General features: G+C 43.1%; 2 protein-coding genes across 2 annotated transcripts in view; one reads left to right on the top strand and one right to left on the bottom strand.

Annotated features, from left to right (window-relative positions):
* Positions 1-30: 30 nt before the first annotated feature.
* Positions 31-18,669, top strand: mdh1b (malate dehydrogenase 1B, NAD (soluble)). The gene is made up of 11 exons (XM_060049364.1): positions 31-123; positions 224-336; positions 462-596; positions 1,249-1,391; positions 1,880-2,057; positions 14,028-14,126; positions 14,313-14,838; positions 15,327-15,468; positions 15,786-15,976; positions 16,271-16,413; positions 16,818-18,669. Exons 1-11 carry the CDS (start codon positions 102-104, stop codon positions 16,845-16,847), a joined length of 1,722 nt encoding a protein of 573 aa, XP_059905347.1. The 5' UTR covers positions 31-101; the 3' UTR covers positions 16,848-18,669.
* The window catches only part of retreg2 (reticulophagy regulator family member 2), a 9,195-nt gene continuing 449 nt past the window's right edge, over positions 17,231-25,976 (bottom strand). Inside the window, exons 2-9 of the mRNA XM_060049200.1 lie at positions 25,382-25,485; positions 24,870-24,900; positions 24,197-24,326; positions 23,363-23,447; positions 22,602-22,739; positions 22,183-22,271; positions 21,414-21,549; positions 17,231-21,104 (exon numbers count right to left, since the gene is read on the bottom strand). Of these exons, the coding sequence (XP_059905183.1) occupies positions 20,155-21,104; positions 21,414-21,549; positions 22,183-22,271; positions 22,602-22,739; positions 23,363-23,447; positions 24,197-24,326; positions 24,870-24,900; positions 25,382-25,485 (1,663 nt within the window). The 3' untranslated portion in view covers positions 17,231-20,154. The remainder of the gene's footprint in view (positions 21,105-21,413; positions 21,550-22,182; positions 22,272-22,601; positions 22,740-23,362; positions 23,448-24,196; positions 24,327-24,869; positions 24,901-25,381; positions 25,486-25,976) is intronic.

The following is a 25,976-nucleotide window of genomic DNA, read 5'->3' as shown; positions in this document are numbered from 1 at the left end:
CTTCTCATGGAGACAATTTAACACCCGCTGGTTTCCTAGCAACCACACTGCCGGTTTCCAAGCAATACCTCTGGTTTCCTAGCAACGGACCCGTCCAAACCATGGCGCGGTTTGTGCTCGCTGGTAAGGCTTGGCTTTTAATACAACGTTACGATATGCTAGAAAACACAACTAAACCTAACTTAATCATTTCTTCTGCAACTTTCCCCACTCCCAACTAAAGGGAAAGCCGACTGTCCTCACTTCGCCAAAGCCGAGAATCTAGGGGATCAACTCCAGGGATCCCTACCCTACTTCCGGATCCACAAGATCCTCGTCGCGCCAGACGAGTGGGAGGTCACCCCTGGCTCATTTAACCTATTAAACATCACAACGAACTCATACACATAGCCCTACATGTTAAAGAAATCACACTTTCTGTGGTTGACTAGTAATTCCATGATGTCCCCGTCCCCCTCCAGGAATGGTTGGACGACACCTGTCGATCACACGGATGGCGACACAGCGAGTCCCCGCTGGTGTGGCGTGAACTTCTGGACCGCGGGGGCAAAGGGATGTTGGTGGGGGGTCTGGCTGACTTCCTGGAGCACTGCCATGTAGGTTGACCACACAGTTTAGGGTCGAGGTGCCTAAAATGACGTTATGTCACGTTCCTGAACTAGGTAGTTTCTCAGGATTAAAACGCGCCCGGATGTAGTAACACCGCGCGCCGCTAGAGGCCGCCAATGGGTAAACAAGCCAAAACGGAAATGGCCTTGGCTCCACTTGCAGCTTTACCAATTGTATTTATGGCCGTTGTCTTTGTGGTACAGTAAAAGCCATTATGTAATATTAAATGTAATACTGAACATGGTTAGATAGAAGCAGAATCGTGTTGAACCGGGTGTTCGATGCCCAGCTGAAAAGTTCTGGTTTAAGGTTTCACAGCCTAACCTAGCCTATATATAGGTATTTTCAAGCCAGTCGCTTTAAATTAAAAGTGTCTACTAAATAGTTGACTGGCGTAACTGTCCTACTGCAGCTATTTACTCTTTAAAAAAAAAGAAATATCTAAACTACATCTGTCCCAAGATTAAAGGTTCCGATCCATGAATCGATCAATCCAGTGGAACCGATAAAGTCATAAATGTAAACCCAAGACACTACAAGCTAATGCTTATGTGAAAACATACAGAAGGACTCCCAGAAAGCTAATGCTAACCGTGTGGATCTACATATAAAATACGTGTGTTGTCCACCCTTGGGCAGGAATACTATGGTGTGATGTCAGACATGTCGACAGACATGATGCTGAAGATCGCCGTGGAGACCCGCGAGATGGAGGAGAGTTGGATGGAGGAAAAGAAGCTCCAAGCTAGCCTACGCCAACCGCTTAACGTCTGGATCAGCGGGTGGGTAAAAACAGGCCTTTAACCCAAGAAATTAGTCCCCGGTAGCTAACATTGGCATTAGACGTTAGACTTAATGTCTCAAAAAAAAAATATATATACATAGATATATATTCATATATATAAAGATACATAGCTACTGTAGATATGTGTAATTGCATTAAAGCTACAGTAAGCAATTTATTTTCACTTTTTTCGCCCATTTGTTAAATTCTCATAACGTCCTGACAGCAAGCAATAATTCAAATGCTCTGGCCAAAAAAAAAATTGGAGAGTCTTTCCTTTGGATACTTGGATACTTAATATAAGCTTATTTTGGCTGCTTCCTCCAAATGATCTACCCTAGCTTTAAAGAGCAACTCAATGCTAAACCTAAGTGGCCTGCCCATTGTATTTGCACTGAATAATTTCAAAATGTACACAAAATAATTGGGTTACATTTTCCCCATTCTAACTGACATTTATATATTCTCCTTTCCTTCACCCTTCAGTGCTCTGAACCCCACGTGCTCAATACTGATTCCCCATCTGCTGTCAGAGCACATCTTCCCCAGGGCATTCACCTTATTTGGCATCAGCCTGCACCTCCTCCATTGGGAGGGGGAGGAGGAGGCGTTGCATGCCCTGCACGTTGAGACAGAGTGGCTGGGCCTCCCTCTACTCCACCAGGTACTAGCATGGTCAAGCTTATTCTGTCTCTGTCTCTCTCAAAAAACACCATAAAGGGTACCACTGTCGTCTTTTTGTAATGAAATACTTTCGGACCAAAAAAGACATGAGGGGTAACACTGTCTTTTTTTTTCCCGTCATGAAAATAAACATAGGGGGTAACACTGTCGTAATTTGTCGTTATGAAAGAAAACATAAGGGGTAACACTGTCTTATTTTGTCGTTATGGAAGAAAACATAAAGGATAACACTGTCGTTTTTTTGTCGTTAAACATAAGGGTACCACTTGTTTTTTGCAATTAAATACTGTCAGGCCAAAAAAAAACATAAGGGGTAACACTGTCGTATTTTTCCCATCATTGTTGTATTTTTTCCATCCTAAAAAAAATCAAAAGGGGTAACACTGTTGTAATTTGTCGTTATGTAAGGAAACAAAAGGGGTAACACTGTCGTATTTTTTCGTTATTCTGAGAAAACATAAGGGATAAATCTGTCGTTTTATTGTCGTCAGAAAAGAAAAACATAAGGGTACCACTAGTTTTTTTAAATAAAATACTGTCAGGCCAAAAAAAACCTGAATGGGTAACTGTCGTTTTTCTTCCAATAATAAAAAAAATACATAAGGATGTAACACTCGTATTTTGTCGTTATGAAAGAAAACTTAAGGGGTAACACTGTCGTTTTTTGCAATAAAATACTGTCGGGCCAAAAAAAAAACGTAAGGGGTAACACTTACTTATTTTAACACAAATGAAACATCCTCATGTTTCATTTGATAAAAACGACAGTGTTACCCCTAATGTTTTTTTTCGTAAGGGGTACACTGTCGTTTTTTATCGGCCGTCATGAAATAAACACACGGGGTAACACTGTCGATATTTTTATTATTATTTATTATTATTATTATTTATTAAATAAAACATAGGGGGTAACACTGTCGTTTTTATCAAATGAAACATGAGGGGTAACACTGTCGTTTTTTATTGGTCGTCATGAATAAAAACATAAGGGGTAACACTGTTGTCATGAAAAAAAACATAAGGGGTAACACTGTAGTTTTTTATTCGTCGTCACGAAAAAAAACATAAGGGGTAACACTGTCGTTTTTTATTGGTCGCCATGAAAAAAAACATAAGGGGTAACACTGTCGTTTTTTATCAGTCGTCATGAAAAAAAACACAAGGGGCAACACTGTCGTTTTTATCAAATGAAACATGAGGGGTAACACTGTCGTTTTTTATCGGCCGTCATGAAATAAACACAAGGGGTAACACTGTCGTTTTTATTAAATTAAACATGAGGGGTAACACTGTCGTTTTTTTATTGGTCGTCATGAAAAAAAACATAAGGGGTAACACTGTCGTTTTTTATTGGTCGTCACGAAAAAAAACATAGGGGGTAACACAGTTGTTTTTCTTTGGTCGTCATGAAAAAAAACACAAGGGGTAACACAGTCGTTTTTTATTGGTCGTCACGAAAAAAAACATAAGGGGTAACACTGTTCTTTTTTATCAGTCGTCATGAAAAAAAACACAAGGGGCAACACTGTCGTTTTTATCAAATGAAACATGAGGGGTAACACTGTCGTTTTTTATCGGCCGTCATGAAATAAACACAAGGGGTAACACTGTCGTTTTTATCAAATGAAACATGAGGGGTAACACTGTCGTTTTTTATCGGCCGTCACGAAAAAAAACATAAGGGGTAACACTGTCGTTTTTTAGTGGTCGTCATGAAAAATAACATAAGGGGTAACACTGTTTTTTTTCTTTGATCGTCATGAAAAAAAACATAAGGGGTAACACTGTTGTCTTTGTCAAATAAAACATAAGGGGTAACACTGTCGTTTTTTATTCGTCATCACGAAAAAAAACATAAGGGGTAACACAGTTGTTTTTCTTTGGTCGTCATGAAAAAAAACACAAGGGGTAACACAGTCGTTTTTTATTGGTCGTCACGAAAAAAAACATAAGGGGTAACACTGTTCTTTTTTATCAGTCGTCATGAAAAAAAAAAAAAGGGGCAACACTGTCGTTTTTATCAAATGAAACATGAGGGGTAACACTGTCGTTTTTTTATCGGCCGTCATGAAATAAACACAAGGGGTAACACTGTCGTTTTTATCAAATGAAACATGAGGGGTAACACTGTCGTTTTTTAGTGGTCGTCATGAAAAATAACATAAGGGGTAACACTGTTTTTTTTCTTTGATCGTCATGAAAAAAAACATAAGGGGTAACACTGTTGTCTTTGTCAAATAAAACATAAGGGGTAACACTGTCGTTTTTTATTCGTCGTCACGAAAAAAAACATAAGGGGTAACACTGTCGTTTTTTATTGGTCGTCAAGAAAAATAACATAAGGGGTAACACTGTTGTTTTTCTTTGGTCGTCATGAAAAAAAACATAAGGGGTAACACTGTTGTTATTTATTGGTCGTCACGAAAAAAAACATAAGGGGTAACACTGTTGTTTTTCTTTGGTCGTCATGAAAAAAAAACAAGGGGTAACACTGTTGTCTTTGTCAAATAAAACATAAGGGGTAACACTGTTGTTTTTTATTGGTCTTCATGAAAAAAAAACATAAGGGAAATAACCGAAATACAGACACACATTTTAACGTCATGTATATCCTCTTTATTGATGATTGATTATTGTGCATTGTCATCGCCTCAGTGGTGCAGTGGAGTACACTCTGCCTAACCCACTGGAGAGCGTGGCTCAATTTCTGTGGAAAACACAATATCGTTAATTTTAAACTTAAAGCTATCATGTCTGTTGCACAGTCATATATAACCTCAGACATTAACGAATTCCAAATCTCAGTGGGAAGTGGAGAGAGCTGTGAGTTAAGCCCCTGGAGACCGGGGTTCAAGTCCAGTTGATGTCATCCGATGGAAGACTCTAATTTCTATTTCATGCAAATTATAAAGTCAAGTATAACCATTGTGATATTTATATTCTGTGTCTTGATGGTGCATTGATAAGTTCGGAGGTTAACACTCTAAACAGCTCAGGTTCGGATCCCCGCAAAAACGTAGACAGGGGTACCACGGGTAACACTGTCGATATTTATCAAATAAAACATAGGGGGAAACACTGTTGTTTGTCTTTGGTCGCCATGAGAAAAACACAAGGGGTAACACTGTCGTTTTTATCAAATGAAACATGGGGGGTAACACTGTCGTTTTTTATTGGTCGTCATGAGAAAAAAACATAAGGGGTAACACTGTCGTTTTTTATCAGTCGTCATGAAAAAAAACACAAGGGGTAACACTGTCGTTTTTAATCAAATGAAACATGAGGGGTAACACTGTCGTTTTTTATCGGCCGTCATGAAATAAACACAAGGGGTAATACTGTCGTTTTTATTAAATTAAACATGAGGGGTAACACTGTTGTTCTTCATTGGACGTCATGAAAAAAAACACAAGGGGTAACACTGTCGATATTTATCAAATAAAACATAGGGGGTAACACTGTCATTTTTTATTGGTTGTTATGAAAAAAAACATGAGGGGTAACACTGTTTTCTTTGTCAAATAAAATATAAGGGCTAACACAGTCGTTTTTTATCTGTCGTCATGAAAAAAGCATAAGGGGTAACACTGTTGTTTTTTTATTGGTCGTCATGAAAAAAAAGATAAGGGGTAACACTGTCGTTTTTTATTGGTCGTCATGAAAAAAAACATAAGGGGTAACACTGTCGTTTTTTATCAGTCGTCATGAAAAAAAACACAAGCGGTAACACTGTCGTTTTTATCAAATGAAACATGAGGGGTAACACTGTCGTTTTTTTTGGGGCCGTCATGAAAAAAAACATAAGGGGTAACACTGTCGTTTTTTATTGGTCGTCACGAAAAAAAACATAAGGGGTAACACTGTTGTTTTTCTTTGGACGTCATGAAAAAAAACACTGTCGATATTTATCAAATAAAACATAGGGGGTAACACTGTCGTTTTTTATTGGTTGTTATGAAAAAAAACATAAGGGGTAACACTGTTTTCTTTGTCAAATAAAATATAAGGGGTAACACAGTCGTTTTTTATCAGTCGTCATGAAAAAAGCCTAAGGGGTAACACTGTTGTTTTTTTATTGGTCGTCATGAAAAAAAACATAAGGGGTAACACTGTCGTTTTTTATTGGTCGTCATGAAAAAAAACACAAGGGGTAACTGTCGTTTTTAATCAAATGAAACATGAGGGGTAACACTGTCGTTTTTTATCGGCCGTCATGAAATAAACACAAGGGGTAACACTGTCGTTTTTATTAAATTAAACATGAGGGGTAACACTGTTGTTCTTCATTGGACGTCATGAAAAAAAACACAAGGGGTAACACTGTCGATATTTATCAAATAAAACATAGGGGGTAACACTGTCATTTTTTATTGGTTGTTATGAAAAAAAACATGAGGGGTAACACTGTTTTCTTTGTCAAATAAAATATAAGGGCTAACACAGTCGTTTTTTATCTGTCGTCATGAAAAAAGCATAAGGGGTAACACTGTTGTTTTTTTATTGGTCGTCATGAAAAAAAAGATAAGGGGTAACACTGTCGTTTTTTATTGGTCGTCATGAAAAAAAACATAAGGGGTAACACTGTCGTTTTTTATCAGTCGTCATGAAAAAAAACACAAGCGGTAACACTGTCGTTTTTATCAAATGAAACATGAGGGGTAACACTGTCGTTTTTTTTGGGGCCGTCATGAAAAAAAACATAAGGGGTAACACTGTCGTTTTTTATTGGTCGTCACGAAAAAAAACATAAGGGGTAACACTGTTGTTTTTCTTTGGACGTCATGAAAAAAAACACAAGGGGTAACACTGTCGATATTTATCAAATAAAACATAGGGGGTAACACTGTCGTTTTTTATTGGTTGTTATGAAAAAAAACATAAGGGGTAACACTGTTTTCTTTGTCAAATAAAATATAAGGGGTAACACAGTCGTTTTTTATCAGTCGTCATGAAAAAAGCATAAAGGGTAACACTGTTGTTTTTTTATTGGTCGTCATGAAAAAAAACATAAGGGGTAACACTGTCGTTTTTTATTGGTCGTCATGAAAAAAAACATAAGGGGTAACACTGTCGTTTTTTATTGGTCGTCATGAAAAAAAACATAAGGGGTAACACTGTCGTTTTTTATCAGTCGTCATGAAAAAAAACCCAAGCGGTAACACTGTCGTTTTTATCAAATGAAACATGAGGGGTAACACTGTCGTTTTTTTTTGGGCCGTCATGAAAAAAAACATAAGGGGTAACACTGTCGTTTTTTATTGGTCGTCACGAAAAAAAACATAGGGGGTAACACTGTTGTTTTTCTTTGGACGTCATGAAAAAAAACACAAGGGGTAACACTGTCGATATTTATCAAATAAAACATAGGGGGTAACACTGTCGTTTTTTATCAGTCGTCATGAAAAAAAACACAAGCGGTAACACTGTCGTTTTTATCAAATGAAACATGAGGGGTAACACTGTCGTTTTTTTTGGGGCCGTCATGAAAAAAAACATAAGGGGTAACACTGTCGTTTTTTATTGGTCGTCACGAAAAAAAACATCAGGGGTAACACTGTTGTTTTTCTTTGGACGTCATGAAAAAAAACACAAGGGGTAACACTGTCGATATTTATCAAATAAAACATAGGGGGTAACACTGTCGTTTTTTATTGGTTGTTATGAAAAAAAACATAAGGGGTAACACTGTTTTCTTTGTCAAATAAAATATAAGGGGTAACACAGTCGTTTTTTATCAGTCGTCATGAAAAAAGCATAAGGGGTAACACTGTTGTTTTTTTATTGGTCGTCATGAAAAAAAACATAAGGGGTAACACTGTCGTTTTTTATTGGTCGTCATGAAAAAAAACATAAGGGGTAACACTGTCGTTTTTAATCAAATGAAACATGAGGGGTAACACTGTCGTTTTTTATTGGTCTTCATGAAAAAAAAACATAAGGGAAATAACCGAAATACAGACACACATTTTAACGTCATGTATATCCTCTTTATTGATGATTGATTATTGTGCATTGTCATCGCCTCAGTGGTGCAGTGGAGTACACTCTGCCTAACCCACTGGAGAGCGTGGCTCAATTTCTGTGGAAAACACAATATCGTTAATTTTAAACTTAAAGCTATCATGTCTGTTGCACAGTCATATATAACCTCAGACATTAACGAATTCCAAATCTCAGTGGGAAGTGGAGAGAGCTGTGAGTTAAGCCCCTGGAGACCGGGGTTCAAGTCCAGTTGATGTCATCCGATGGAAGACTCTAATTTCTATTTCATGCAAATTATAAAGTCAAGTATAACCATTGTGATATTTATATTCGGTGTCTTGATGGTGCATTGATAAGTTCGGAGGTTAACACTCTAAACAGCTCAGGTTCGGATCCCCGCAAAAACGTAGACAGGGGTACCACGGGTAACACTGTCGATATTTATCAAATAAAACATAGGGGGAAACACTGTTGTTTGTCTTTGGTCGCCATGAGAAAAACACAAGGGGTAACACTGTCGTTTTTATCAAATGAAACATGGGGGGTAACACTGTCGTTTTTTATTGGTCGTCATGAGAAAAAAACATAAGGGGTAACACTGTCGTTTTTTATCAGTCGTCATGAAAAAAAACACAAGGGGTAACACTGTCGTTTTTAATCAAATGAAACATGAGGGGTAACACTCGTTTTTTATCGGCCGTCATGAAATAAACACAAGGGGTAACACTGTCGTTTTTATTAAATTAAACATGAGGGGTAACACTGTTGTTCTTCATTGGACGTCATGAAAAAAAACACAAGGGGTAACACTGTCGATATTTATCAAATAAAACATAGGGGGTAACACTGTCATTTTTTATTGGTTGTTATGAAAAAAAACATGAGGGGTAACACTGTTTTCTTTGTCAAATAAAATATAAGGGCTAACACAGTCGTTTTTTATCTGTCGTCATGAAAAAAGCATAAGGGGTAACACTGTTGTTTTTTTATTGGTCGTCATGAAAAAAAAGATAAGGGGTAACACTGTCGTTTTTTATTGGTCGTCATGAAAAAAAACATAAGGGGTAACACTGTCGTTTTTTATCAGTCGTCATGAAAAAAAACACAAGCGGTAACACTGTCGTTTTTATCAAATGAAACATGAGGGGTAACACTGTCGTTTTTTTTGGGGCCGTCATGAAAAAAAACATAAGGGGTAACACTGTCGTTTTTTATTGGTCGTCACGAAAAAAAACATAAGGGGTAACACTGTTGTTTTTCTTTGGACGTCATGAAAAAAAACACAAGGGGTAACACTGTCGATATTTATCAAATAAAACATAGGGGGTAACACTGTCGTTTTTTATTGGTTGTTATGAAAAAAAACATAAGGGGTAACACTGTTTTCTTTGTCAAATAAAATATAAGGGGTAACACAGTCGTTTTTTATCAGTCGTCATGAAAAAAGCATAAGGGGTAACACTGTTGTTTTTTTATTGGTCGTCATGAAAAAAAACATAAGGGGTAACACTGTCGTTTTTTATTGGTCGTCATGAAAAAAAACATAAGGGGTAACACTGTCGTTTTTTATTGGTCGTCATGAAAAAAAACATAAGGGGTAACACTGTCGTTTTTTATCAGTCGTCATGAAAAAAAACCCAAGCGGTAACACTGTCGTTTTTATCAAATGAAACATGAGGGGTAACACTGTCGTTTTTTTTGGGGCCGTCATGAAAAAAAACATAAGGGGTAACACTGTCGTTTTTTATTGGTCGTCACGAAAAAAAACATAGGGGGTAACACTGTTGTTTTTCTTTGGACGTCATGAAAAAAAACACAAGGGGTAACACTGTCGATATTTATCAAATAAAACATAGGGGGTAACACTGTCGTTTTTTATCAGTCGTCATGAAAAAAAACACAAGCGGTAACACTGTCGTTTTTATCAAATGAAACATGAGGGGTAACACTGTCGTTTTTTTTGGGGCCGTCATGAAAAAAAACATAGGGGGTAACACTGTCGTTTTTTATTGGTCGTCACGAAAAAAAACATCAGGGGTAACACTGTTGTTTTTCTTTGGACGTCATGAAAAAAAACACAAGGGGTAACACTGTCGATATTTATCAAATAAAACATAGGGGGTAACACTGTCGTTTTTTATTGGTTGTTATGAAAAAAAACATAAGGGGTAACACTGTTTTCTTTGTCAAATAAAATATAAGGGGTAACACAGTCGTTTTTTATCAGTCGTCATGAAAAAAGCATAAGGGGTAACACTGTTGTTTTTTTATTGGTCGTCATGAAAAAAAACATAAGGGGTAACACTGTCGTTTTTTATTGGTCGTCATGAAAAAAAACATAAGGGGTAACACTGTCGTTTTTTATTGGTCGTCATGAAAAAAAACATAAGGGGTAACACTGTCGTTTTTTATCAGTCGTCATGAAAAAAAACCCAAGCGGTAACACTGTCGTTTTTATCAAATGAAACATGAGGGGTAACACTGTCGTTTTTTTTGGGGCCGTCATGAAAAAAAACATAAGGGGTAACACTGTCGTTTTTTATTGGTCGTCACGAAAAAAAACATAGGGGGTAACACTGTTGTTTTTCTTTGGACGTCATGAAAAAAAACACAAGGGGTAACACTGTCGATATTTATCAAATAAAACATAGGGGGTAACACTGTCGTTTTTTATTGGTCGTTATGAAAAAAAACATAAGGGGTAACACTGTTTTCTTTGTCAAATAAAATATAAGGGGTAACACAGTCGTTTTTTATCAGTCGTCACGAAAAAAGCATAAGGGGTAACACTGTTGTTTTTTTATTGGTCGTCATGAAAAAAAACATAAGGGGTAACACTGTCGTTTTTTATTGGTCGTCATGAAAAAAAACCTAAGGGGTAACACTTTGCTTTTTATAGGGCGTCATGAAAAAAACATAAGGGGTAACACTGTTGTTTTTTATTGGTCGTCATGAAAAAAAACATAATGGATAACACTGTCATTTTTTATTGGTCGTTATGAAGAAAAACATAAGGGGTAACACTTTTGGCTTTGTCAAATAAAATATAAGGGGTAACAAAGTCGTTTTTTATCGGTCGTCATGAAGAAACCATAAGGTGTAACACTGTTGTTTTTTATTGGTCGTCATGAAAAAAAACATAAGGGGTAACACTGTCGATATTTATCAAATAAAACATAGGGGGTAACACTGTCGTTTTTTATTGGTCTTCATGAAAAAACAAAAAAAGGTTAACACTTGTTTTTTATCAAATTAATCTTAAGTGGCAATCTGAGTCTGGAATCTGCCCTCGCCCCTCACTCACGCTTACCATTTTAGTTAAGCATTGACCTTTTTATGTTTCGTTTTTTATGCAATTGAGATCAAGGTAAAACGCAGCTGCAGGTTAAACTACAAGTACAAATGACACAGCAATGGAGCTTAAGACGTCACGTGACTTCTTGAGTTTAAAACCGTTTTAAGTAGCGCTCAAGTAGTTACTTTCGTAATAGCCTATGGGCCAATGGTTTGCACTAAAAAGCCATTTGAGAATTCTTATTTGAAATTGAAATCATGGATAAACAACAGGGAACATTGTTAAACAAAGGCCTACTTGATCAACACAAGTAGACAGGGGGTAGCCTATATGATGAAACTGTTATTTGTCTGGAATGCTAATCACCCACAAAAACTTCATGGCCAAAAAAAAACAGAATGGGTAACAATGTTGTTTTTCTTCCAAAAAAAAACATAAGGGGTAACACTGTCGTATTTTTCCCATCATAAAAAAATCAAAAATCACTGTTGTAATTTGTCGTTATGAAAGAAAACATAAGGGGTAACACTGTGGTATTTTGCAATAAAATTCTGTCGGGCAAAAAAACCAGAATGGGTAACAATGTCGTTTTTCTTCGATGATAAAAGGAATACATAAGGATGTAACACTGTCGAATTTTGTCGTTATGAAAGAAAACTTAAGGGGTAACACTGTAGTTTTTTTCAATCAAATACTGTCAGGCCAAATAAAAATATAAGGGGTAACACTGTCGTATTTTTCCATCATCAAAAAAATCCAAAGGGGTAACACTGTTGTAATTTGTCCTTATGAAAGAAAACATCAGGGGTAACACTGTCTCATTTTGTCGTTATGGAAGAAAACATAAGGGATAACGCTGTCGTATTTTTGTCGTTCGAATAGAAAAACATAAGGGTACCACTCGTTTTTTGCAATAAAATACTGTCGGGCCAAAAAAAAACAGAATGGGTAACACTGTCGTTTTTTGCAATAAAATTCTGTCTGACAAAAAAAACAGAATGGGTAACAATGTCGTTTTTCTTCCGATAATAAAAGGAATACATAAGGATGTAACACTGTCGAATTTTGTCATTATGAAAGAAAACTTAAGGGGTAACACTGTGGTATTTTGCAATAAAATTCTGTCGGGCAAAAAAAACAATGGACACTGTCGTATTTTTCCCATCATAAAAAAATCAAAAATCAATGTTTTATTTTGTCGTTATGAAAGAAAACTTAAGGGGTAGCACTGTAGTTTTTTTCAATCAAATACTGTCAGGCCAAATAAAAATATAAGGGGTAACACTGTCGTATTTTTCCCATCATCAAAAAAATCCAAAGGGGTAACACTGTTGTAATTTGTCCTTATGAAAGAAAACATCAGGGGTAACACTGTCTCATTTTGTCGTTATGGAAGAAAACATAAGGGATAACGCTGTCGTTTTTTCGTCGTTCGAATAGAAAAACATAAGGGTACCACTCGTTTTTTGCAATAAAATACTGTCGGGCCAAAAAAAACAGAATGGGTAACACTGTCGTTTTTTGCAATAAAATAATGTTGGGCCAAAAAAATCTGAATGGGTAACAATGTCGTTTTTCTTCCGATAATAAAAAGAATACATAAGGATGTAACACTGTCGTATTTTGTCGTTATGAAAGAAAACTTAAGGGGTAACGCTGTCGTTTTTTTGTAATAAAATGCTGTCGGGCCAAAAGAAAGATAAGGGAAAAAAAACAACATAAGGGAACAGAATGAGTAACACTGTCGTAATTTTCCCATCATAAAAAAATCAAAAATCACTGTTGTAATTTTCATTATGAAAGAAAACATAAGGGGTAACACTGTCGTTAGAAATGAAAAACATCAGGGTAGTTGTCGGGCTAAAAGAAACATAAAGAGTAACACTGTCGTTGTTTTGTTATAAGATACTGTCGGCCCAACAGAAGCATAAGGGGTAACGCTGTCATCTTTTGTTTTCATGAAATAAAGCATAAGCGGTAAAATTGTTGTTTTTGGTCTTTATTAAAGAAAACATAAGGGGTAAAATTGTTGTTTTTTTGTTATAAAATACTGTAGAGCCAAAAGAAAGATAAGGGGTAACGCTGTTGTTGTTTTTTAAATAATTTTTAAATAAGACTTTAAAGAAAACATATGGTTGTATTTTGCTTTTCAAATAGACTAAATATATCTAAAAGAAAAAAATACAGTTGTATTTTGTCCGCATAAAAAAATAACGTTGTCGTTTTTTGTCGTTATTAAAGAAATCATTAAAAGCCTTTCACCCGTCGGAGCTCGTCTGTCGCATTTTGTCTTTCGAAAATAAGCATAGGGTGTATCACAGTCGTAGACCTTGACACCAGCCGCTGGTCGTTATTTGAGGACTATGTTCGAATAAACTGATAAACTAATTCAACAAATTGAAACACAACCTTTGTTCCGGTATGAAACACTTCTCAGCGTTCTACGTGGAGAAGAATGAAGTTCAAAGCGTGACAACACCTCAGATGTGATTAAAAAGTGCCTCGGTTTTAAGATTTAGCTTCCCGTCCAAAAAAGTATCAAGAAAGGTAAAAAAAGTCAAATAAAAGAACAGATAAAAAACGAGCATATGATGAGCGATATAAACATAACCGGCAGTCAGATCTAACACATTGCTTCTCTCTATGTGTTGTACGTCTACGTGCACGGGGCAGGTCACCGCGCACGCTGGCCTGGAGGAGGCCTTTAGAGACGCAGACCTCGTCATTCTGCTGGACGAGGAGGAGGACGCCGGCAACCAGGGAGGGGGGGAGGGCCTGGGGGAGGAGGAGGAGAAGGGGGAGGAGAGGGAGGAGGGGAGGGAAGAGGAGGAGAGGGTGAAGGAGAGGGAGGAGGAGGCTGAGAAAGCAAAGGAGGAGAAAGACGTGAGGGAGGTAGTGGAGGAGGAGGGTGTAAGGGAGGAGAAGGAGGAGGTTAGGGAGAAGGTGGAGGAGGGAAGGGAGCTAAAGGAGAAGGAGGAGGTGAGCAAGGAGAAGGAGGTGAGGGAGGGGGATGAGGAGAAGGAGGTGGGGAAGTTGGAGGAGGAGCGGGAGAAGGTCGAGAAAGAGGAAGGGGGAGTGAGGGTGGAGAAGAAGGACGAGGAGGTGAGGGACGAGGGGGGGCAGGGGAAAGGGGAGAAGGTGGAGGAGGAGAGGGGGAAGGTGGAGGAGAAGGAGGAGCAGGAAGAGGAGGTGGAGGAGATGACGGACGAGGAGGCGGAGGAGGCGAGGAGGAGGAAGTCGCTCCTTCAGAGGATCTCCGCCCGCTACCGTCGCTACGGTCGGCTGATCGGAGAGCGGGCCCGCCGCCGGCTAGGGGGGGGCGTGAGGGTGATGGTGGCGGGCGACGCCCACCTCAACCTCAAGTGCGCGCTGCTCGCCGAGAGCGCCCCCTCCCTGGACCCCGGCCTCTTCGTCGCCGTGGCGACGCCCTTGGAGACCGCCGCGAGCGCGCGCATCGCGCTGAAGCTGGGCATGAGGACCACAGGTGGCGTAGCGTAGCCCGACACCGCCGCTTCCCTCCTCCTCATCCTCCTCCTCTTCCTCTTCCTCCTCATCTTCCTACTCCGCCTCCTCCTTTTCTTCCTCCTCCTCGTCCTCGTCCACCGCTTCCTCCTCCACCTCCTCTTCCTACTCCACTTCCTCCTTTTCTTCCATCTCCTCCTCTTCCTCCACCGCTTCCTCCTCCACCTCCTCCACCTCCTCTTCCTAATCCGCCTCCTCCTCCTTTCCTTCCTCCTCCTCTTCTTCTTCCTCCCCCTCTTCCTCCTCCTCCTCTTCCTCCTCCTCTTCCTCCTCCTCCCGATCAATACACATTTGACCACCTTCACTCGTGTAGCAGACTAAAAAGCATCGCGCAGTAAATTCATTTTCGGCCCCGCTTGTGATGTCAGAACGGGAACCGATTTTCAAAATGGCTCGTTAACCGAGCCGGCCCCACTCACACCTGGTGGTATGACGTGTCCCCTTCAAAAGACGTCAGAGGGGTGATCGTGTGGGGGAACCCCAGCGGGACCTTCGGCGTGGACCTGCAGAGGGCCCGGGTGTTCGACCACACAGGGGCCATCCAGGGGCCCCACTCCTTCTCCCGGCCGGTGCTCGAAGTGCTCCACGACAGGTACTTATAATATATATTATATAATTATAATATAGAATTATAATTATCGTCTTCTTTCCATGCACTCAGTATATGGTTCCAAACCATGATGATGTTCTCGCCTTATGGGACTTGTAGTTCATTGGGTACAGAAGAACTACAGGTCCCATGCGTTAAAAGGTTGACACGTTTGGATCGTAAAGCGAAAGATCGGAATAGAGCACGATCTTTGTGACGCAAATAACGCAAGAAAAAAAGTCCCCGTTCTCCCTGCACCCTACCGTCCTACGTTATTGTTAAGAAGAACGCCTTCGGCCGTTCTTTTACCTTCCGTACAGAACCTGGCTGAAGACGGACCTTCCCGAGTTGCTCAAGGGTCGCGGCGCGACGTCGGCTTCCGACGCGGGGGGGGTCAGGCCGGCGTCCGTGTCGGTCGCCCACGGGATCCTCGCGGTGCTCAGGGTCTGGAACGGGGTCCCCCACCCCGAGGCGGAGGGGCGGGTCCTCTCTCTGGGGGTGTGCTGCCAAGGTACCGCTTGAAGAACGCCGCTAGGGGCGGTACCACCAGGTGTGAGGGTGATTAGCCGTTACAAGCCTCTTCTGACATCACAAGTGGGCGTGTCCGCCATGGACACGTGCTGGATAGATCGGTCTACCAGCCTACCCGGTGGACTGCAGCAAACGTTGCTCATCTATCCGTCGCACATCTAGCTGGACACGCCCACTTGTGATGTCAGAAGAGGCCGATTTTCCAAACGGCTCGTCACGGCTAACCACACTCACGCCTGGTGGCATGACATGTCACCTTTACCGGGCGTTGCAGGACACCCCTACGTCCCGGACGGCGTGGTCTGCTCCGTCCCGGTGACCCTCTCAGAGGGCCGGTGGTCCCCCGTCCTGGAGGGCGTCGACATGGAGGACGAGCTCGAGGAGACGCTAACGCTGGCCGTGGACGAGCTCCGACAGGTGAAAGGCTTTGAAAACATTGATGGGTTCAACGTGTCGGCGAGGATGTTTTTAAATGGCGAACGTACCGATGTTCATTTAAGGAGGGAGGAGGAGGAGCTTAGGGAGAAGGTGGAGGAGGGAAGGGAGGTGAAATGAGAAGGTGGAGGTTAGGGAGAAGGCGGAGGAGGGAAGGGAGGTGAAGGGAGAAGGTGGAGGAGGGAAGGGAGGTGAAATGAGAAGGAGGAGGTTAGGGAGAAGGTGGAGGAGGGAAGGGAGGTGGAGGAGGGAAGGGAGATAGAAGGAGGAGGTAAGCAAGGAGAAGGAGGTGGGGAAGGTGGAGGAGGAGGAGAGGGAGAAGGAGGATTACAAGGAAGAAGAGGATAAACGTGTATTAACATGTGCCATCCTGTTTGTCTCCTCAGGAGAAAGAAGAAGGATGCTCGGACTTGTAAAGACAAGCTTTCAGTGGAAGAGTTGGTAACATTCACCAGTTGTGTACTATAGTTGGTGCTGGTGTACAACTGGGTTCCTTTGGTTGTACAAGAAATGATCTTAACAGTATGAATTAGTGATTAGTTCTCGACCCATTTCCCTTTCAGATTGGACTCTTAACCTTTGAAAGAAGTAACTCAGTAAACAGTAGAACTCTCTTCTATAGTTAACAGGGAGCAAATAACAAAACCCAAGAAAATGTGAATTCACAAAAAATGTACCGGTATTTATTTTTTTTTTCTTCCACATGTTATTTAAATGCAGGTGTGTGTGTGTGGTTCCCCCAAAATATAAAATGGAGAAAAGATCAAACTGAGTGCACTTTTTTGAAAAAGAATGGAAATTAGAAAATAGATTCCTTTATTTGTTTTTTTGCCCCCAATTGTACAGGTCAGTTAAGTGCCATTTCGAAGAAGCGATTGGTTAAAGCATCAACAAACACATTTTTTTTTTTTTTTTTTTTACACAAGTCTGTATACTAAACATTAGTCTGTTATTAAAGAGCAGTGGTTCCCAACCTTGGGATCGGAGCCAACTTGGGGTCCCCTGATATGAACATGGGGGTCGCAGGAGACTGCCGACAAGATATATAGTTGATGGTCCATTTTAGCAAACTATTTTATTTATTTTTTTTAAACGGTCGCAGACTTCCTGTATATACGAAATGGATTAATTCATAGCCACTAGCAAACTACTACAACTAATCACTTTCTAGTGTGCAGTAGAGCAATGAGATTACATCCACCGGGAGATCAGCAGTCGATGCTGATTGGGCGATACGGGTTTGTGTGGAAGCAGAAGCACATAAGGTTAAAGTTGGGGTCTCGAACATCTTCACAGCTGGAAATGGGCCAAAAAAAGGTTGGGAACCACTGTTATAGCGTCATATTATCCCTTCATGACTTTCGCACTTCTCTACTGCCCCCAGCTGTGAGCTTTTGTAATGCACGCGCATCGCTTTCTAAAAGCGGATGCGATAGCAACATGTATTTCCCTATTTGTTTTCAATGGAAACACTCAATCAGGAGTCAATATGTAACCAGGGTTTTGCTAGACCAAAAGCGAAATATCGGAAAATGACATGTTGCGTCGCACGAATCGCGTGGACCTCATTGGCTAGCCTGAAAACCTTGAGCGGTGTGCTGTTTGTACATGCGACGAGATCCCTTAGCTATGCTACGCTATTCACAAAGGGGAGACGTGAACCACGAAAAAGGAAAGACGTTTTAGTACAAATATAGTGCACTATAGACAAGAAGCCGGGCGTCGCCGATAGATATTCACAGGCGTGGACTCCATTTTAACCAACACTCAAGACACCAAGGCAAAATTCCGCCTCTTTGTCCGACTCCGAACAATCCTTCTTTCTCATTAATCCCGAATTTCGTCAACGCCCAACGGGCGGCCGCCTAACACGCGATATCTTAAATCGAACGCAAGAACCAATATCGGAAACCACAACCTCGGCTCCGATAGAAAGAAACCCCACAGCCCGCCCCTAAAAAACAAACTAAACTCAAAACTGATAAATCTTTACACGGTCGTCTTAGTAAGTATTTAAAAAAGGTAAAGACATGCGCGATGCATGCCGTGCACAGACTTTAGTAGTGGCACAAACCTTTCGTCTCTGTAAATATACACATCCCAACGATGGCTATACATGTAGAAAAATAGCTGGTAATGGTTACGTCAGTTTTAAAGTGAAACTATAGCTAAAAACTAAATGGGTTGCAAATTGCGAATAAAGTCCGTTATTGTAACCTTGACTTTTTTTTTTTTTTTTTTTTTTAAACGTTCTTCTTTGAAACAGAAATCAAGGCCGATGGTTAAATTAAGGAGCTAGCCTTGTATATCGACAGCAAAGTCACGTCTGTGCATGGGCGTGCGTATATGCAGCTCGAAATGTAGAAATGGGTTCCATTTCTTCTCTCCAGGTCCTGGTAACATTCCCCCCCCCCCCCCTCCCCAGATTCCTTTTAGGTAAGCCTAGGAATGGTCTGGGTAATGAGGAGGAATAGTTTATGGTTCAAAGCTCACATTGGGAATATGTTTCTATACATGAACGTCCAGAGTGCAAAAGATCCAAAATCTATCATACAATCATTGTTGCAGACCCGAAACAAGTTTTAACAAAACTTGATTCTCATCTCTCCCCACATCACCTTAAATTGAAATCTCATCAGCAGTCTTGTCCAATTAAATAACGTATATATTAATAGCTATTATAATAGTGATAATCCAACATTTTCGAAACTCTTTCACAATAAAAGCCCTCTTTCTAAAATAGACATCTGGTTACAGTGTGTTCCAAGACAAAAATAAAAAAAAACACGGTTGCTCATTGTTCTTTGGGGGAACGAGATAGGCCAAAAGAAAACAACAATAAACAGACCTGCTCTCTCAGGCGTGTTGGTGAAAAGGGCGAACAAGGACGGGGGAGAGCTCGAGGTTGGTAGTATACACACTATGGCGACAGGGGTTTCCAGTCCAACACCTCACAGATGACACGGTACGACACCTAAAACATGGAGGGAGGGGGGCCAGGAAACGTTTCCCTGGACGTGTCATATATATTGATATACACGCACACTTTGATGTATAAAAACAAGCAGTTGTAACTCTGAACGTTAAACCTACGACGGGGATGGAGTCAGCGTTTGATAGCCAATAGTCGTATCGAAGTATAGGATGGTAGAAATGGCTAATAGTTAAATTCACATTGTACTTCCGACGACTCCTCCCGTTACTTTGAGTCGAGCCCGACCGACAGTCCTAGCGAGAGACTGTTTGTGGCGAGTTTTTCAGAAAAAAAGTCGATTTAACGTAAATTCGGAATCCCCAAAGTTCGGACACGCACTTCCCTCCATTTTGCTTTTGGGACGATTTTTTTGTAATTTACTCGCCGTCTACATCGTCTGTAACATGCATCTGAAGATCAACGGAGCATTAAGTCGGACGGAACGGAGAGTGGAGTTAGCATACCGCTCGCAAACGACCGCCGTTAGCGGAGACAGTCTTTTTTAGGAACCATTTACATCGGGAACAACCGGTGTGCGCATTGCCCATTCGAATAAAACCAGATTAACAGAAAAAAAACACCTTAAATCTTCTGATATATATATTTTCGACGACTCTGGTTTTAAAGTTTGACCAAAAGTTGGAACCTTATTACAGTGGATACCGTTTTACAATCCTTTACCTAACCAATCAAAATCAAGAAACAGTTGGGGGTTGTTTGTTTGGAGGGGGGGGCGGAGCCTCTTGGAGCTAGGACTCCGGTTGGTGCGGGGGAGACGGGAGCGTCTCCGGGCCCCCAGAGACCCCGCCCACTAACGGCTTGTCCGCCCCCGTTTCCCGCTCCTCCGTCATCTGCTCCAGTTCGCTCTGGTCGAGCAGCTCAAAGTCTTCCTCCTCCTCCTCCTCCTCCTCGTCTTCCTCTTGCTCCGCCTCCTTATCCCCAGGCCCCGCCCCTTCTGCCTCAAGACCCCGCTCCGGCACGTCCGTCGTGGTGGTTGCCGCGGTAGCATCGTCGACGGGGTCCTTGTTGGCGGGGGGGTCAGCGATGAGGTCGTCGTCGTCGTCGTCATCGGCGATGGTATCCACGACGTCCGTCGGCGTCTCGCTGGGCGGGGAGTGGGCGGGGCCGGGCTCCTGCTCGCGGTCGGAGCGCCGCAGCGCCGTCAGAGTGTTCTGCACCACGGTGGAGATGGCCGTGCTGACGATCTCCTCGCTGAGCGCCTCTAGGGAGCGCTGGCTGCCGTGGACGCCCTCCCCCTCCCCCTCCCCCTCCGACGCCATCTCCCCCTCCACCGCCGCCGCCGTTTCCTCTTCCTGTTCTTCGTCGTGCTCGTCTACTTCCTCTCGGGGCTCGGGGGCGGGTACTCCCACCACCTCCTGGTCGGTTGGTGTGGCCCCTCCCCCTCCGACCGGCTGCCCGTTCCCGTTGAAGTGCGTGTTGACAAAGTGCAGGGGCGTGGCCAGGTGCTGGAAGAGGAGGCTGGCCGGGCTCAGGGCCGCCCCGTCAGAGGGTTCCCCCGGCTGGGCCGCCGAGGCTAGGATAGTCCCTGGTCCCGGCCCCGGCCCTGGGCCCGGCCCCGGGCGGGAGTGGAGCAGGCCGGCGGGCTCCGCGGACGGGAGCTCCTCCACGGAGGGGAACTCGGGCAGGTCTCTCAGGTAGGCCTCGTCCGGGTCGCTGTGGAGGCTCTGCTGGTCCAGGTCTGGGGATGGGGGGGGGATTATGAACATTTCTCCTCAGACAACCGTTTGTAAATTAAAAACGTACGAACTTTTATAAATTGTAAATCAAATCATTCTAACCGAATTCTGAAAAGACCATTTGTACGTGTACGCAATAACCAACTAAGTTTTACTTGACGTTTTTCTTGAAAACGACGATAAGTAAAGTATTTGTGGATTCGTCTTCCCGAATAAAAACTTTTTTTCAGAGCAGTATTCGAGATTCTAACAACCCATCTCCACCAACCCGCTGTACCCCAAAAACACTTCCTCCAACGTCGGCCCGTTACCTTCGGAGACGTCCGTGAGTTGGGGCGTGGTCGCCCGGGAAACGGAGAACCCCCCGCTCTCCAAGATGGAGGCCTCCTCGTCGGACAGCTCAGAGTCTGTGATGGCCATGGCCAGCGCCGTGGTCTTCACGTCCACCTGCACGCCGACACGGCGGGAGTTAGCGACGCCGACATAGCTTGAGGGAACTCCAAAACAAGCAGCACGCTAGCTCGAAGCTAGCTTTGTAGCTCACTGTATGAGAACCATATGCTAGCTCTTAGTCTCTAGCTGTATGCTGACCGTACGTGAGCTCTGTGTGGCTAGCCGTATGCTAGGCCTGTGTGGCTAGGTGTATGCTAGCTGTAGGCTAGCTCTGTGTTGCTGGCAGTATGCTAGCTCTGTGTTGCTGGCAGTATGCTAGCTCTGTGTTGCTGGCAGTATGCTAGCTCTGTGTTGCTGGCAGTATGCTAGCTTTGTGTTGCTGGCTTTAGATTAGCTTTGCGTTGCTAGCTGTACACTGGCTCTGTTGTTAGCCATACACTAGCTCTGCGTAGTGAGTCATACTCAAAGCTTTGTGTTGCTAGCCACCTACTATAGAAGAAGCTATAGAAGTAGCCGTAAGCGTCGTTGTGGGGTGCGTGTGTGGATGATGGCTGTCTGGCAATTGGACTCTTGGGCTGGGTGAGGCTAAACACCCGTGGTGCTTTGGTTCGTCCCGTGTGCCCTGATCACTCATTACTCTCCGCCATCAACACACACACACCCCGGGGCTGGGTTTATGGGACCCACCGTGGGGGCGAAGCAGGACAGCTCCTCCTCGCTCTCGCTTTCTGTCTCGGCCCTGGGCTCTCCCCCTTCCTCCATCTCCTTCCTCACCTCTGGGGGGGGGGGGGCGAATGACATGCAGACAGTGAGCAAACACACGGAGACACAAACACACATGTTTGCGAAGCAAACAACGAAAACTAGATGTTCCAACATTTGTCAACTGAAATTGCCACACACACACACACACACACACACACACACACACACACACACACACACACACACACACACACACACACACACACACACACACACACACACACACACACACACACACACACACACACACACACACACACTAACCCCTTCTATGGGGGCTGTGATTGGCCGAGGGCCCCCTGGAGGGAGAAACTGATTGGTGGAGGGGGGCCGCCACTCACTCTTCTTGTCGTGCTTGCGGCGGTCGGGGTCTCCCTTCATGCTGTAGTCCAGCTTCATGAGGATGGGCTCCAGTCCGGTGTACATCTTCTGGATCAGCTCGTGGTACACCACCAGCGGCCACACCAGCACGCTCAGCACTGCGCACGCGCACACACACACACAAACACACACACAGTGGAATAAGCACCGCCATCAAAATGTATGCTTCACATATATGTATCAATAGTGTCTCGACACGCACCATATATATCTCTCTCCCTCTCTCTCTCTCTCTCTCTCTCTCTCTCTCTCTCTCTCTCTCTCTCTCTCTCTCTCTCTCTCTCTCTCTCTCTCTCTCTCTCTCTCTCTCTCTCTCTCTCTCTCTCTCTCTCTCTCTCTCTCTCTCTCTCTCTCTCTCTCCCCCTCCCTCCCTCCCTCCCTCCCTCCCTCCCTCCCTCCCTCTCTCCCTCTCTCTCTCTCTCTCTCTCTCTCTCCCTCCCTCCCTCCCTCCCTCCCTCCCTCCCTCTCTCTCTCTCTCTCCCTCCCCCTCCCTCCCTCTCTCCCTCTCGACATAATAATCTTAACTAATCAACATATCACTTTAAATACAGCAGATCGGATCGCCCTTATTGTACAAAGAGAAACAAGACCCTGATGAGGAACTGAGTCTTCACAACGTGTCATCTCAGTAACAGAAACCCCCGCCGTTGGCAGTCGACCCAACGTCACGGTATCAATATTAACATCGGTAGGGGACCGGGAACGCTGCCAGGTGGCTCACCTATGATATACGAGATCATGATGCCCGGCACGTAGTGGCCCAGTAGGGCCAGTACCAGGGAGCCACTGGTCATCACCACGCAGAACTGGGCAGAGAGGGAAGGACAAACACACCATGTTTAATTCAAGTCAAATCTGGGTCGCGGCTGCCGGCTACGCAATCCTGGCACGCACACCGACTAAGCGTAGTGTATTTTTCGTATATTTGTTTAACACAGTTCTCGAAAGGCCCTTTTCCAGGAAGGCAACTTAATTATTAACTGTTGGGATGCGGCCAGCAATGCAAGCTGGAGGCTGATTTCACTACGAGTATAAACCCGCAATGCTCGTATATCCTGCCATGCTAGCCAGCGTTTAACATAACTGCCACATTTAAAAAGTTTCCCCAACTTGCATGCCCCGTCATGCTAGCTACCCTCTGCTAACGTTATCCTGCTACTTGATACTTAAAATAAAAGTACCCTACAGCAATATAGCATAAAGAGCGGTCTAACATCACTACTTATACAACCAGTCATGCTAGCTTGCGGGTATCTCCGAAAATCAGTGATGGGAATAACGTCGTTATAAATAACGCCGTTACTAACGGCGTTATATTTTCAGTCACGAGTAATCAAATTGATAACTCTTCCCATCATTGTACGCCGTTACCGTTACTGACTTTTTTTTTTTTTTACTTTCCATGGTAACGTGTCACTTTATAATTTGTAACTGAGTAACTAATTTCGTTACTTTTTGGGGGAAGTAACTGTAACTAATTACTTTTTTTAAAAAGGTACTTGCGCAACACTGCCTAGCACTACTCTGGTGCTAGCCTGAGGGCTAGCTGCGGTACCTTGAGGTGGTGCTGCCGCTTGTACTGCAGGGTCTCCTGCAGGTAGAGGCGGGAGGTCAGGTAGCTCTCGGCCAGGTGGTGGCTGAGTTCTGGCACGCTGAGCAGACGCGGCTCCACGCCCATGCTAGCTCTGTAGGACACGGAAACATGGGCACACACACACACACACACACACACACACACACACACACAGGCACACACACACATGTGGTTGACATGCTTCAAGCGATGGATGTCGTTGTTAAAGGGGGTTAAAAATGAAGTGCCTTGCAACAATAGTGTAATGAATGATGAAGGAGTAGAGTCTTACAGGCAAACACTACTCACTCAAACAGATGGCGGCATAGCATTTTCTAGACACAATTATAAGTAATGCCCGATGGATGCTTCCGTCGTGGACATTGGAGAAAACTATAACTGGGCACAAATGTCACCGCTATGGCAAGAGCGAATGACTGAGGGGGCCATGTGATAAGGATTAGATCAATAAAGTCCACGTCAATGTGGTGTTGACAATACACAGTCTTTTGGTTGCAGAGCAACCCCACTCGACAAAACTCATTGACCTTGTCGAATTTCCTTCACACATGACTCAATACAGATTGCTACGATGGTTAGCTGTGCAGGGGATTTTGGCTACAGGTAAACATGTATGTGGAGTGTATACACACACCTGAGTACCGGGATGACTCCGGTAGACGGAACTGTAGTGCACATGGGGAGAGAAGGTGGACAAAAGAATAAGTACTTACTGATGCACCTTCCTCAATTTCTCAGTGCTTTTAATCACAGCGCACATCAAGATAACCTTTCTCAAATATATGCACTTGAAGAGTAAATAACATATTTGCTCTCCAATGAATTATGATATTATAATGGTCACATATATTCAAATTCTATAGCGGTAGGCTTTGATGAAAACTTAAAAAACTTCAGAAATTGTTCCTTCGTTTAATCTGGTTTAACTGTACTCTGTCCCACTCACACCACAACAAAAGCCAAGTCAAAAACGACGTGATCAGATATCATTTTAACCTGCTGAACGAAGTATCGGGTTGGGCCATCGGTCGGTAACCCTAGCCCGATGCTATCAAGATGTTGTTTCTGGGGCGCTTTGTCCCATATGGTGTGGGTCCGGAGTCCACACACCTCCACCGACCCAGAGGAACGCAACCTATAGCGTACCTTTCATGAGCGGCAGCTTGTGCTTCCATCGGTCCAACAGGAGGAATCCCAGCAGAGTCACGCTCAAGAGAAACACGGGCCTCAGGGAAGTGGAGGACAGGAGCCTGTTGTTGACAAGCCCGCACACACACACACACACACACACACACACACACACACACACAGTCCATTATAGGGGCCTACTATTCAAACTTCACATTACATTCTATGTGCCAATCTCCAGAATTTGTACTTTGGGAACATTTGTGAACAGCCGCAGCTCGGGTTACTTGTAGGGAATAGAGGCGAATAAAGACGGCCGCTGACAGGTGGTCCGCAGGCCGAGGCAGGACGAGGCTGCACGGTGTGTCTGTTATCGTTATTCATAACCCCTCAGAAATAAAAGACGCAAAGACACTCGCGTCTCTGGTTAATAAACCACTTGTATTCGCTACACAAGCAGGACTGGCGACTTTTGATTGTTTAATTAGTGCGGGAAGGAAGTAACTTCCAACAAAAAAATGATGCTGCATTACTCCGTTAGCTCAAGCTAACGACACGGGGATTAGGTCACTTATCTCGACGCTTACTAAACCCGCAACACTCGACTCATCCT

This window comes from Gadus macrocephalus, chromosome 4, assembly GCF_031168955.1.
Source record: "Gadus macrocephalus chromosome 4, ASM3116895v1".
Lineage (NCBI taxonomy): Eukaryota > Metazoa > Chordata > Actinopteri > Gadiformes > Gadidae > Gadus > Gadus macrocephalus.
This window is presented reverse-complemented; position numbering and strand designations above follow the sequence as displayed.

What these genes read in the sequence shown, in the direction of transcription:
- mdh1b (XM_060049364.1), top strand. Translation starts at nt 102, where the DNA reads ATGGCGCGGTTTGTGCTCGCTG. An exon ending in CTTAACGTCTGGATCAGCGG is followed by an intron (nt 1,392 to 1,879) that starts GTGGGTAAAAAC and finishes TTCACCCTTCAG; the next exon opens with TGCTCTGAACCCCACGTGCT. An exon ending in GCCTCCCTCTACTCCACCAG is followed by an intron (nt 2,058 to 14,027) that starts GTACTAGCATGG and finishes TGCACGGGGCAG; the next exon opens with GTCACCGCGCACGCTGGCCT.